General features: G+C 39.9%; 1 protein-coding gene across 4 annotated transcripts in view; it reads left to right on the top strand.

Annotated features, from left to right (window-relative positions):
• LOC136829475 (transcription factor IIIA-like) overlaps positions 1-13,035 on the top strand; it is a 72,745-nt gene that overhangs the window by 51,607 nt on the left and 8,103 nt on the right. For all 4 annotated transcript variants that reach the window (XM_067088197.1, XM_067088194.1, XM_067088196.1 and 1 more), the window contains exons 6-7: positions 6,245-6,356; positions 12,811-12,913. In XM_067088197.1, the coding sequence (XP_066944298.1) occupies positions 6,245-6,356; positions 12,811-12,913 (215 nt within the window). The remainder of the gene's footprint in view (positions 1-6,244; positions 6,357-12,810; positions 12,914-13,035) is intronic.

Raw genomic sequence — 13,035 nt, 5'->3', positions numbered from 1 at the left:
CTTAATGGGTGGTCATGAAGAATTCTGTCAAGAATGTAAAGGTTCCAGCACCATCTGGTGGGAAACAGGTGATTACAGAAAGAGTCCTAGCAGGTTAGCCAAGTGTTATTTTTAAATTTCACCTAACAGTCTTAAGTGGGTGGTCAGTGAAGTAATTGCCTGTTCAAGAATCTGCAGACTGCATTAAAAGGCCAATTTCTATTCCTATGGCAAAGTTGCTGAAAAACATTTTTGGTATGTGGAATCTAAAGGATTGAGCTGATAGTCAGTAATATAAAGTCCAGTTAAGTAGATGCTCTTCTAGACTTGACATGCCATTTGTTAGGGTTTTTTAACTCAAATAGATTTTAGTGCTGCTTTCGATTTAATAATTCATAAGGTACTTATTTATAAACTTCAGAATCTTGGAGTCGGATACAAGCGATATGGTTGTTGGTCTGGAAAACAAGTTTGTTCAGTATGCCGATGATGTGAAACTTGTGGATGTAAAAGTCTCCACTTAAGAGAAACGAAGCTCCCCTCAGCCTCAATCGGGTCATGGACCAGATCAAAGAATGGTGTAGTCCAGTGATCTTCAAACTGCCATGGCCCACTATGGCCTGGTTTTCAGGTGGGCCACGGACATTTAACTAGATTATAATAAAAATAAATTAACTATATAAAAAATAAGAAAATAAAATAAAAACAAAAGAAATAAAAATCTGAAACTTCAGTGTGACAAAACTGTAATTCATTTTGTTGACTCATTGCGTGCCTTCACTGCTAAGATCCAGAACCGGGTTAGGAAAATTAAGTAATTTTGCAATGTTCTAAATTTTTGTGAAGTTGTTGAAGGTGAAAAAGAATTAGATCCTTGTTTCCAAAATGAAATAATTAACCACCTTCAAAATTTGGGTCAAAGAATTTTCCAGATACTTCCCTGATCTTGAGTCCTAGAGCTGTCATTTATAGCAGATCCATTTAATATTGAGCCAGATTCTGTGCCAGACCCTGACCAAGATGAATACTTGGAAATGAAATTTGATTCTGGTATAAAGTGTTTGCAAAAAGAGCTCCTGTACAGGAATTCTGGGCTCAAGTAAGTGCACCATACCCATTGGTTAAAAACACTTTACCTTTCTCCTCCACTCCTTATGTGATCAGGCTTTTCTAGACTTCAAATCTAAACAAAGCAAGAATTTGCTTAGAGGTGGAGGATGAAGATGTGCCTTGTCCAAAATTCTCCCCCGATTTGATAAGCTTTTAGATATGAAGCAAGTACATCCATCTCATTAGCTGCCTTACCTGAGCCAGTGGTTTTTTGCGTTGTATGTTTATCTTTTGGCCATGTTTCAAGGTAAGGTCAGTATATGACTTAAACTTACAAAATCAAAGTTCAGTCATTGATTTCTGGATTATTATTTTTAACTTTCTTGAAAATTTCTTAGTTTACCATATAATGCATTTATGAAAATTCTGTTTGTAACATGTTATGAAAATGTAATAAAGTTCCTTAAGGACCTGGTATCGTATGTTTTATTATGAACATAATTTATATGCTAAATCTGAAGGCTCCCCTCAGCCTGCCTAAAGTGGGCCATGGTCTTAACCAGTTTCAAAGACCACTGGTGTAGTCAGTGGGGTATGATGCTGAACTCCAGTAAGAAAAAAAAAAGATTATTGATTGGCAGATCTCGTACAGATTTTCTGCTCCATCCTTCCCTTCAGGTGGATGGGACCTTGCTGAATGAGTCAGAAGCTTTAACTATTCTAGGTGTAACTTTTGACTCCCATCTTACTTTTGAGAAACATCTATTGAAAGTTTCAGCAACTGGTGCATGAAAGTTAGGTATTGTTCACAAGGCCTCGTATATTTTTATAACAGTGATAAAATCAGTGCAACCTGTTTTGGGTCATATGTACTTCCTTTACTAGAATATTGTTCTCCAGTATGGATGTCTGCTTTTGCCAGAGATTTATCTCTTTTAGATAGAGTTGTTCTTGGTGGTAGGTTTCTGATTCATAATATTAGCAGTTATGACTTGGACCATCGATGGATGGTCTCTTGTTTGTCACTTTTTCATAAGTTGTATTTTGACAGAGATCTTTCTTATTCACAATTGATCCCTGATCCCCTTTTCCTGCCAAGAGCAACCAGATTTGCTGAAGAGCAGCACCAATATGCAGTCAATGTGCTTCGCTGTCAAACTTCTGAGTTCCAGAGGTCCTTAATTCCTCACACCGTTGGACTGTGGAACAGTTTTCCTGAGGATGTTGTGTAATTGAAACCTAACTTAAGGAGTTCAAGCAAAGATGCAATGCATTACTACCCTAATTCTATTCTCCTTGTATTTTAATACATTTTTATTTATTTATTAATTTATTTTTCTTTTTTAACACTTTCCTGTCCAATTGACATAATATTACGTAATACCCCCCCACCCCCCTTCTTTTCTGACTGACGTAATGTTACGTAAAATTTACCAACATTTTTAAAACGTGTGGTAGGGTAAATTTTTTTATTTCGGACAGTTGGTGGTTTCCATAGGCTAAAGCATACCTTGGACCGTGTAACTCAGGCATCAATACGCCAGGCAAGCAGTTCCTATACTGCGCATGTTGAATCCCTGGCATAGTAAATTTCTCACAATGAAATCAGCTGATCCTACCACGCTTCTCTCTCATATCTTACATTTTTTTTTATAAAATGTAGGATTACATTATTGAAACACTCTGTTTTGTATCCTCTATTTTCTATAAATTTTTAGTTCCTCTACTGTGCATCGCAAATCCATGGCGAAGTAAAATTCTCACAATGACATCAGCTGATCCCACCCGCATGAGCCTGGAGGCCTGACCAGGTTGGGTAAACACGTGTGGCTGTTTACATGTCAGAGACCATGCATACGAGGTTGGGTAAGCGTTAGTGCATGTGGCTGTTTATTTTAGAGCAGGGCATCATTTTCAGCAGGCGTCAATCGAGAAAATATATTTCAACATGCTTTACGACGCATGTTCAAAGTTTTTACCAGCGTAAAACTAGCAAAATGGCAGAATAATCAAATTTGAAGCGTTTTTGATGTAAAACTCAATAATAACAGTTTACATCGTTTCAATAGAGAGTAAGGTTTTCTTATGATTTTTGACGATTTTCGGCGATGGGCTCTGGCGATCTCGGGTTTTTTCATTATTATATATATATTGATATTTAGAGAATTTTGTTGGCTTTCTCATAAAAAATAATTCATTCGCCTAACTGTTATAGCTTTTGAGCTCTGACGATAATGTTGACAAGCGGTAACATTTTTTTTTGTTTCGAACAGCTTATAACGTCAAAATGAAACTGTTGCCGTTACCAAAGCCATTTTTTCTTGACTCTCACTTTATTCCTCAACCTTTCCTCTACATTTTGTATATTTACAAAGTAATTTCTATGAAAAATATCCGAGCTAGGGCTCTTCAAAAAAATGTCTAGCGATAATTCTCACCATATGCGGGCATGCGCTCTGTTTCTTACCCTATTTTCTATCAATTTTTCACCAACTGGACTTATTCGTTTTTCATTCTTTTATATGTCGATGTTTAGAGTATTTTGTGGGCTTTCTCATAAAAAAATAATTCATTCGCCTAACTGTTATAGTTTTGAGCTCTGAACAATAATGTTGACAAGCGGTAACTTTTTTTCGTTGATCAACTTATAACGTCAAAATGATACTGTTGCCATTACCAAAGCCATTTTCTTAACTCTCCTTTATTCTTCAACTTTTCCTCTGCATTTTCGTATATTTACAAAGTAATTTCTATGAAAAATAACGGAGACAGGGCTCTTCAAAAGATTTTTTTGTAGCAATAATTCTCACCATACGCTGGGCAGAGCGCTCTGTTTCTTACCGTCTTTTCTATCAATTTTTTCACCAACTGGACTTATTCGTTTTCATTGTTTTATATGTCAATATTTAGAAATTGTGTTGGCTTTTTCATAAAAATAATTCATTCACTAACTCTTATAGCTTTTGAGTTCTGACGATAATGTTGACAAGCGGTAACATTTTTTCGTTTCGATCAATTTATAACGTCAAAATGAAACTGTTGCCGTTACCAAAGCCATTTTCTTGACTTTCCCTTTATTCTTCAACTTTTCCTCTACATTTTCGTACTTTTTACAAAGTAATTTCTATGAAAAATAACCGAGATAGGGCTCTTCAAAAAAAGTTTTTTCTAGCGATAATTCTCACCATAGGCCGGGCAGAGCGCTCTGTTTCTCACCCTCTTTTCTATCAATTTTTTCACCAACTGGACTTATTCATTTTCCATTGTTTTATATATCGATATTTAGAGAATTTTGTTGGCTTTCTCATAAAAAATAATTAATTCGCCTGACTTTCATAGTTTTTGGGTTATGAATGAAAATATAAAAAAGTAAAGATTTTTTTTTTTCGTGAAATAACTCACATTTTCGTATTTTAAAGGGTTGGGACTCTTATTCTGACTATTCCACCATAAAATATAAACATTCAGAAAAAAGGACAGCAAAATGAACGTTGTTGGCATAAAATTTCTATTTTTGCTGAATTTTCAAAATAATTATTTTTTCGCACTGTCGAGCGCTCCCAGACACATCGGGGCTCATGTACCCTCAGTGATGTGATAGCTATACAGATATGAAAGGGTTAATAAGTGAGGTCTCTCTCTGTATTTCCCTGTACCGTCTCTTACTTCCTAATGAATACTATATTCTTTGGAAGCATGAATTTCAAGTCAGTGACCCCTGTGGGCTTGTTCCATATGAATAGGGTTCATCATCTTAACAACAACAATAATAATAATAATAGAATAAAAATCCTGAACTATACAAACATATAAACATGCCTGTTACATACATGTATAAAAAAATTCTCTCTCTCTCTCTCTCTCTCTCTCTCTCTCTCTCTCTCTCTCTCTCTCTCTCTCTCTCTCTCTCTCTCTCTCTTTTCCACTCAGAAAAAAGATAAGTCATATAATCATATAATAAAAAACTAAAACTATACAAAACAAATAAACATACCTGTTACATATATATAAAAAATATCTCTCTCTCTCTCTCTCTCTCTCTCTCTCTCTCTCTCTCTCTCTCTCTCTCTCTCTCTCTCTCTCTCTCTCTCTTTTGCAGAAAAAAGATAAATGGTGTAATTATAGAATAAAAATCTTGAACTATACAAAATAAACAAACATACATGCTACAAATGTATAAAAAAATAACAGTAACACTCGCTGAAAATGATCCTCTACTTGTCTGTTGGTTGTGTGCAATTTTTTTTTTACATTTGCTTAAGTCATCAGCACATGAAGGACTTAAATTTGGATGATGTTTATGTCAGACATCGGTAAGCGAAAGTGTTAACAGACCTATAATCTTACATTGATTTTCCTGATAATTAAGGATTATAAATGATTGTGAAAACCAAGTTGTGAAATAGTATACAATATTTTAAAGATATTTTTATTTTACGCATTGAGATACTTTGAGGTCTAAACCTCATCTGTGATAAGACTCAAGTTCTGGCGTACCCCTTATGATCTTAGCTGTAATTTTTGCGTATGATTTCATTAAATACATTTTTTATTATATAATGCTAGTCATGGTCTTGTTTTTTGAAAGTGAATAAATTTAGTAATTTTAAATTTTAGTAAAAAAAAATTAAAAATTAAAGCTCAGAGTATGCATAGCAGTTTCTTTGCTTGTCATACATAAATATCTTTCCAAAAAATATAATAGAGATATAAAGTCTATGCACCATGAAGATGTATAATAAATGTTCTTTCAGTGAAATATGTTTTATTGCTAGTTATTCTTGTTACTGCATATAGGAAACATAAGGAAAAATATACTAAGAATTTCTTTTTCTTTTTGTTATATTCTGTTGCAATTCAGTAGTCTTAACTTAATTTACAAATGACTGTTAGAACGTGGTATGTAGAATTTGTTATTCATTGTTTTCTCCATAATTTGTATGAATGAAAAAGTAATGGTATTTATTGTTTCCTTAGGTAATAAATACTGAAAACTGTAAAGTATTTACTAATAACCAAAATAATATGGCAACCAGTTTTGTAGGAGAGGTTTTCAGAATTCATGTTAACAGTTTTGCTGAAGTAAACAATTAATGCACAGTGATTTTCCTTGATTTGAAAAATGTAGTGCCTTATGTGATGGCAAATATGGTAAATATTCATATATTGAAGGAAATCTTATTAATCACAATAATAAAAAAGAAATTATTTTCAGTGTGTGATGTGTGTGGGAAAAAATTCAGGCATTTAACTCAACTCAAATTTCACCGTAAGGTTCATGATGATGTGCGGGAAGCATTCTTTTGTCCAGCCTCAAAATGTGATAGGTAAGTACTATAATGTACTGTATGCATATTTAATTTTAATACTGGATAGCAGTCAGTCAGTTCTTGATACACCCTAAGGAATATGTAGGGAGGGCCTTGATGAATTTTGGCCACAATTGTCTGTCTTGTGCCATTTCCTTGAGGTCATCCCAGCAGTCCTCTTGTTTTTTTGTTTTTTCCTCTTTGTTGTTACTGCCTTGTCTCATTAGATCTCCCCTTCCATGCCCTCCTTCAACAATCTACTCTGTGACATTGTGCATTTTTTCAATTTTTCCTGCAAATATGCCCTGTGCACTTCCATCTGGGCAGTCTCACAAATTGATCAGTGTGTTGTGAAAGGTAAGCGTAAAATATAGATGTAGAAATATTTCATATTCTTTTATGGTAACTGTATAAATACCCATGGTAACTTTCATAGATAATCTGTGATTCCATGGCATATATATATGAACCTTTGATGTACATGCTGAGAAGGATGTATGATATTAGTACTGTATAAAAAAAAAAAGAGATGGTTGTAATTATTTTTATAAAAATAGGATGCAGTGTGTATTTGTTCCAACACTTATACTACCCTACGCTTTCATATATGGAGTATTCCTTGCCCATTGCTATGCTCGGCTGTTTTAGCCTCATCTTTACAAAACAAAATCCTAACGCTACCTGGAAACCCCTAGGCTGACTCAAGCTGCCCTCCATCTGTCCATTTTCTTCCAAGCCATGCTCATGTATGGATGTGCTGTTAGACTTGTCAGGGTCCTGTAGTTGTCTCTTATTTTGTACATTTTGGGGATTTCATATACTGTAACGCAAGAGATATTTTTTTTTACTGTGTGAAGAATTGATTTCCTCAGTTTGGTAGCGTTTCTTGTGATACAAAGGGTTCCCCACGTGAGTGCTTGAACCCAAGATCAGGGCATAGTTGTTCAGTTGCACTGGGTTGTTCCTGAACACGAAAACAGTGCCTAGTTTTCAGTCATTTTGTTTGGTGAAACAATTCAGTAACATTACTAAAACATATTAGAGACGTACTACTGTTGTTCGTGTCGTTTTGTGAGATTTACTTTTGTTGTTCTTGGAGAATGGTGCAGTATTCACGTGATTGAGGTCTCATGCCTTTGTTCCCTCCACATACGAGTGTTAGAGAACCTTCTCTTTCTTCCTGGAGTTACTCGAGTTTCCGTACTTCATGTGACCATGGAAGAGAACAGGAAGACCGAAGTACAGCAGTGCCCGGGCAGAGACAAGCCTTGTGGAAAATTCTTGTTGACTATAGCTGTTGATCCTCATTCTGTGTGTTTGTCATGCAGGGGTCAGGTATGTTCCTGGGAGTCCACCTGCAGAGAGTGCGGATTATGGCTGTCTCCCCAGTGGGAAAATTTAGAAAAGAAAATGGAGGAAGAAGGCTACTCCAGTTTACCATCCCCGTCCATTCTTTCTCCCACTCTGTCACTGCCGATACAAATATCATTTCCGCTTCCTGTCGCACCAGGTAGGAATAATTTTCCTCCCCTTATCTCTGACCCGAAGAAGACACCATGTACGACATCGTCATCCTTGTGGTACGTCCTTATGAGAGAATATCAGGATGGTGACTACACGGGACCGAGAGAACAGAGTGTGAGTGACTAGGACCGGACACTCTCTACAGCCTGTCCCAGCCCGTCAGGGAGCATATAAAAGAAGAACAGAAGAGCCATTTAAACAGCTGGAGGAGACGGAGATCTACCTCTATGGAATCAGACCTTTCCCACAGACATTCTCCAGAGCGAAGGAAGTGACAGTGGCTTGATCCGTCCTCCTCCAAGACAAGGAATTTCTGTAGAAGGAGCGACTTGCATTCCTCAACCATGTCGGAACGTAGTCACTGGAGGCAACGGAAGAACCGTCAGTCACGATACCCGTCCGTGTAAACTTCCTGCTCATGTTCCAGAAACGTGATACGGAAGGTTACCTCCATGAAGTGAAAATGGGATGGAGAAAGCTGTCAGCTCTCCCATCACCGGTCACGATACCAATCCAGGACTTCTTGGTTATGGTCCAGAAGCAGCCCATGGACCGGTACCTCTTTGGGAGATGACCAGAAAGGAGAAGAATGTCACCCATCCCATCATCGGTCACCAAGAAGGCGGACTGATGGAAAGTTGGTTATATGTCCCCTTTTGGCTATGGGAGACGTCACAGGAATGGTCCTACCCACAGGATAACCGCAGCAGACCTGATTCCTGTTCTCCCCCTTACCGGTCAGGACGATGTACAACTAGATGGGATAGCAGATATCGCGACACACCCGACTCAGCTTCTCCACGGCAACGGGGACCGGACGGCCACCCAACGGAGCAGAAGGGAGTCCAGGAGATACCTGGCCCAATAAGTCGGCTAGACCTAGCAGTTAGAAGAGGATGTTGACCTTTCCTTTCAGGATCTACCAGAGGAAGATTGTAGTTTTGCTGACTTCATCAACAAGATACAGAGAAAACTAGGCCTTTCAGAACCAGAGAATAAACACCTGACGACGGTCTCAACTTCTCCTTGGTCTCCATTTATTGTCACAATAGTAAAGGAGTTGACAACCTAATGGTGGGGCAGGAAGGTTCCCTAGCCTCCTCCAGGTCCCAAAAATTGCAACCCCTCTGCTTCCTTGGCAAGCTAAATACTGTGTCCTGGAAAAGCCCACCTCCTTTCCCAGGAATGTGAATGTGGCAGTTTACAGGTTGTCAGGCAACCCCCCTTGGATAGTCTACAGCAGGTCGGCTAGAGATTCACTAGCAGTGAAATGGCAAATCAAGATAGTGTCGGGAAGGGCACTGAGATGGCCATCTCCTGGCTCGACAGATGCCAAGGGGCAATGGTGATGGAGATAAGAGAGTCCGTACCACTTGACAAGTGGTATGTTATTAAGGAGTATATGATGCCAGCGGGAAAAGCCTTGCCTTATGTGGTAAAACAAGTGGCCAATCCGTGGGCTAATACCCTACTAAAAAGGAGAGAGTCCCTCCTGCCATTGGCACAGAGACACATCTCAACAGATAGTTGGAACAGCCCCCTTATGGATGAGTCAGTGTACTTCTCTCCAGAACGGTTAAACCAGACTATAACCAACAAGATGGAAGATGCCAAAGACAGACTCATCAATCCCACTCAAGGCAGCCTCAAGAGGGCACTCCTTGAGTACGGTAGGCCAAAATAGACCTACAAGGCTGCTGAGACAATCATTTCAGCTCCATTTTCGACAGCAAGGCCCTCCTGGGGAAGACCACGAGAGGAAGGAAGGCAGTCCTCCCGTACCTCCCTACCCCTCCATCCCAGGAAGTGTAACAAGATGGGAAAGAGAGGGGACACTAGATAAGTGTGGGACATTTCCCCAAGCCCCACATCAGACTAAGGTAGGGGCTGTCTAGGGAACATGTGGCCAGAGTGGCAAAAGTTTGGAGCAGAGGAATGGACCATCCAAACACTCAGGAACGGATATGTCCTTCCCTTCAAGTAGAAGCCACTTTTAACAGCAGCACCACTCGTGTTCCCTTCCAACCAGAGCGACTCCCCCAAGGAGAGAGTCCTTCAACTGGAGATATGAGCCATGCTATAGAAGGGGGCAGTAGAAGTAGTGAAGGACAACACACCTCTGCCTGGTGGAAAAAGCATCAGGGTTTGGAGACCCATCGTAGACCTGTTCCTGTCTGACCCTCACCAACGAAAGAAGAAATGGCAAACCCTGATCGGTAACCTGGTGTCCTTGGAAAAGTTAGTACCAGGGGGCAGGACCCATACATTCCTTACTGTGGAACTTGAAGGAAAAGGAAAAAATGACAAAAAACAGATCAGCAAGGGTCTGATAAGAGTGACAGAGAGAAATGTACAAGACTTGCAGTGGTGGAGAGACCCAGAAAACCATCTGCAGGGAATGCAGCTAAGTTAGTCATCCCTGGAAGTACTGGTACTCTCAGATGCATCCCAAAGGGGGTGGGGCTTCCACCTGAACAGCATGTACACTTCAGAAAAGTGGAACGAACAGTAACATCACGATCACATCATCTTGGAGATGTGAGCAGCCTGGCTGGCATTTGAACACTTTCAGAACCACCTCCAAGGGGAGGCCACAGTCTCATGAGCAACAACACCTGAGTGGTTGCGTACATAAACAAGCAGGGAGGAACGATCTCCAGCAACCTGAATTGCCTAGCCGTGGAAATGCATGAGTGGTCAGAGACCAAGGGACTAATACTGACAGCCAGGTACATCCCAGGAAAAAGGAACATTGTGGCAGACACACTAAGCAGGTTGGACCAGATAGTGGGGATGGAATGGTCATTACAGCAGAGTGTAGCGGACAGATTATTCAAGCTGTGGGGGGCCCCACACTGGATCTGTTCACAACAGAAAAAAATCACAATTTGCCGCTGATGATGATATTGATGGCACCAAAGTGGCTGCAAGCAGTGGTACACAGATCTTCTCCACCTGCTGGTAGACATTCCAAGACAGGTGCCCTCAATCCCTAACCTGCTGAAACGAGCAAAGCGACCAGGTACATAGAGCAATGGCCTCCCCCCAGCTTCACAGATGGAGGCTATCCAGCAACTGCTTAGAAAGAGTTTTTTCAAGATATGTTGCAGCCTTCATTGCCAGTCCTCTTAAGCCATCCTCCCTCAACCTGTATCAGGGAAAGTGAAAGGTTTTCCTACATTGATGCAATGAGAGGAGTGTATGTCCCCTCAAAGCAGCTGTGAAGGATGTGGCAGAATTTCGTCTGTTCCTGAGACACAAGCAACATCTTTCCATGTCATTAGTCAAAGGCTATAGGCCTGCCCTCTCCCTGGTATTCAAATCAAGAGGCATAGACCTGGATGTGTCATGGGAATGGTCAGACTTGGTGAAAAACTTTGAGAAGAGTTGCCCACCAAGAAGCTTAAAACCATTAGAAGAGGACATCACCAAGGTCCTGGCTTCACTGAGAAAGGCCATGAACCAATCAGAACATCTTCAGACTGGGTCTTGACCTTAAATCTGTGTTCCTGTTGGCATTGGCATTGGCATTGGTGAAGAGGGTCGCTGAAATTCTCATATGACGTCACACCCGTGGATGGACGTCAATGGGGTTGACCTTCATGCCAGAGTTTGTAGCGAAGACTCGGAACCCCTCCACACATGACCCAAGGTTTGATGGTTTTTCCGTTCCCTCACTCAAGGACTTCATGGGGAATGAACAGGACGAAATGGTGCTGTGTCCAGTCAGGACTTTGATAGCCTACCTAAAACGGACAGCCCCCCACAGGCCAGCCTGCTGTAGGTTGTTCATAAGTACAGGATGAGAAAAGAGGGAGATGTCAAAGAACACCATCTCCTTCTGCTTGAGAGAGGTAATAGGGAGAACATATCACTCAGAAGGAAACGAGGATCTCACCTCAACTAGGGTCAAGGCACACGACATCAGAGGAATAGGTCCGTCAGTAGTGTTCAAGAAAAACTGTTTAGTAGGGTAGTTCCTTCGTGCCTGAGTTTGGAAGCGCCAGACAACCTTCACCTCTTTCTACCTGAAGGACATAGCACACAAGTCCTTAGATACATTCACCTTATGTCTGATAGTGGCGGCACAACAAGTCGTTTAAAGACGTGGAGCTCTAAATCAGCTTCGTCAAGAGGAAGAATCTTTAGCGTATGGTTTTCATATCAAGAGTGAGTGCTATTCACAAACTGATTCCTTACAGGTGTGGGAGGTATGAGGAACAAGGCATTCCATGTTTACAGGAGAGATTGGCCTCCCACTTGTAGGTGAGGCTCCATATATGAAAGCATAGGGTAGTAAATGTGTCGGAACAATACATTACTAAATTAAGAAGAAATTTGTATTTTTCCTAACATACAAACCTATGCTTTCTTATAGGTAATGTTACCCTCCTCTTACCACCCCACATAGCCTGATCTCCCACTTCTGGGAGGCTGGTGCGGGACTGAGCACAGACTGGTTCATACAATGGACAAATGGGGTTCCAGGTAGCATTGAGCACAGACTGGTTCATACAATGGACAAATGGGGTTCCAGGTAGCATTAGGATTTTGTTTTTGTAAAGACAAGTCTAAAACAGCTGAGCATAACGGTGCGCAAGGAATACTCCATTTATGAAAGCGTAGGTTCGTGTGTTAGGAAAAATACAAATTTCTTTTTAATTTGGTATATTCTTAGATTCTAAAAGGAAGGAGCTGAGTTTATAATATTAAATGGGTAAAATCCAGCATAGGTTATTGCTTAACTAGTACCCTGTACATCTGTTGTTGGTATGCAGATGAGATGCTTGTAGTGTAAGTTAGTTTGTAATTTTGCAAGTGAACTTGTTGAAAGTATCAGCCTTCTATTATACTCATGTAGCTGATATAATGAGATAAATTTTAATCTGTGTATTTATGAAAGACTGCGTTTCTTGATTTTCCATTTATATTTATCAATATTTTCCAGGTACTTTTATGCTGAAAGGAATCTTACCAAGCACATAAGAGATAAGCATGAGGGTACAACAATTTACCAGTGTAGCATTTGTTCACTGCGTCTTGCCACAAAGGTAATACAGCATAAAACAGGTTTTGACATAGGAAAAACCTATTTTTGGTAGTTCCTGCAAGTCCTCAAACGAGTTACATTCTCATGGTCCCACCAGGGCTCCATAAGACAGACCAACTAATT

This window comes from Macrobrachium rosenbergii, chromosome 44 (assembly GCF_040412425.1).
Source record: "Macrobrachium rosenbergii isolate ZJJX-2024 chromosome 44, ASM4041242v1, whole genome shotgun sequence".
Lineage (NCBI taxonomy): Eukaryota > Metazoa > Arthropoda > Malacostraca > Decapoda > Palaemonidae > Macrobrachium > Macrobrachium rosenbergii.
This window is presented reverse-complemented; position numbering and strand designations above follow the sequence as displayed.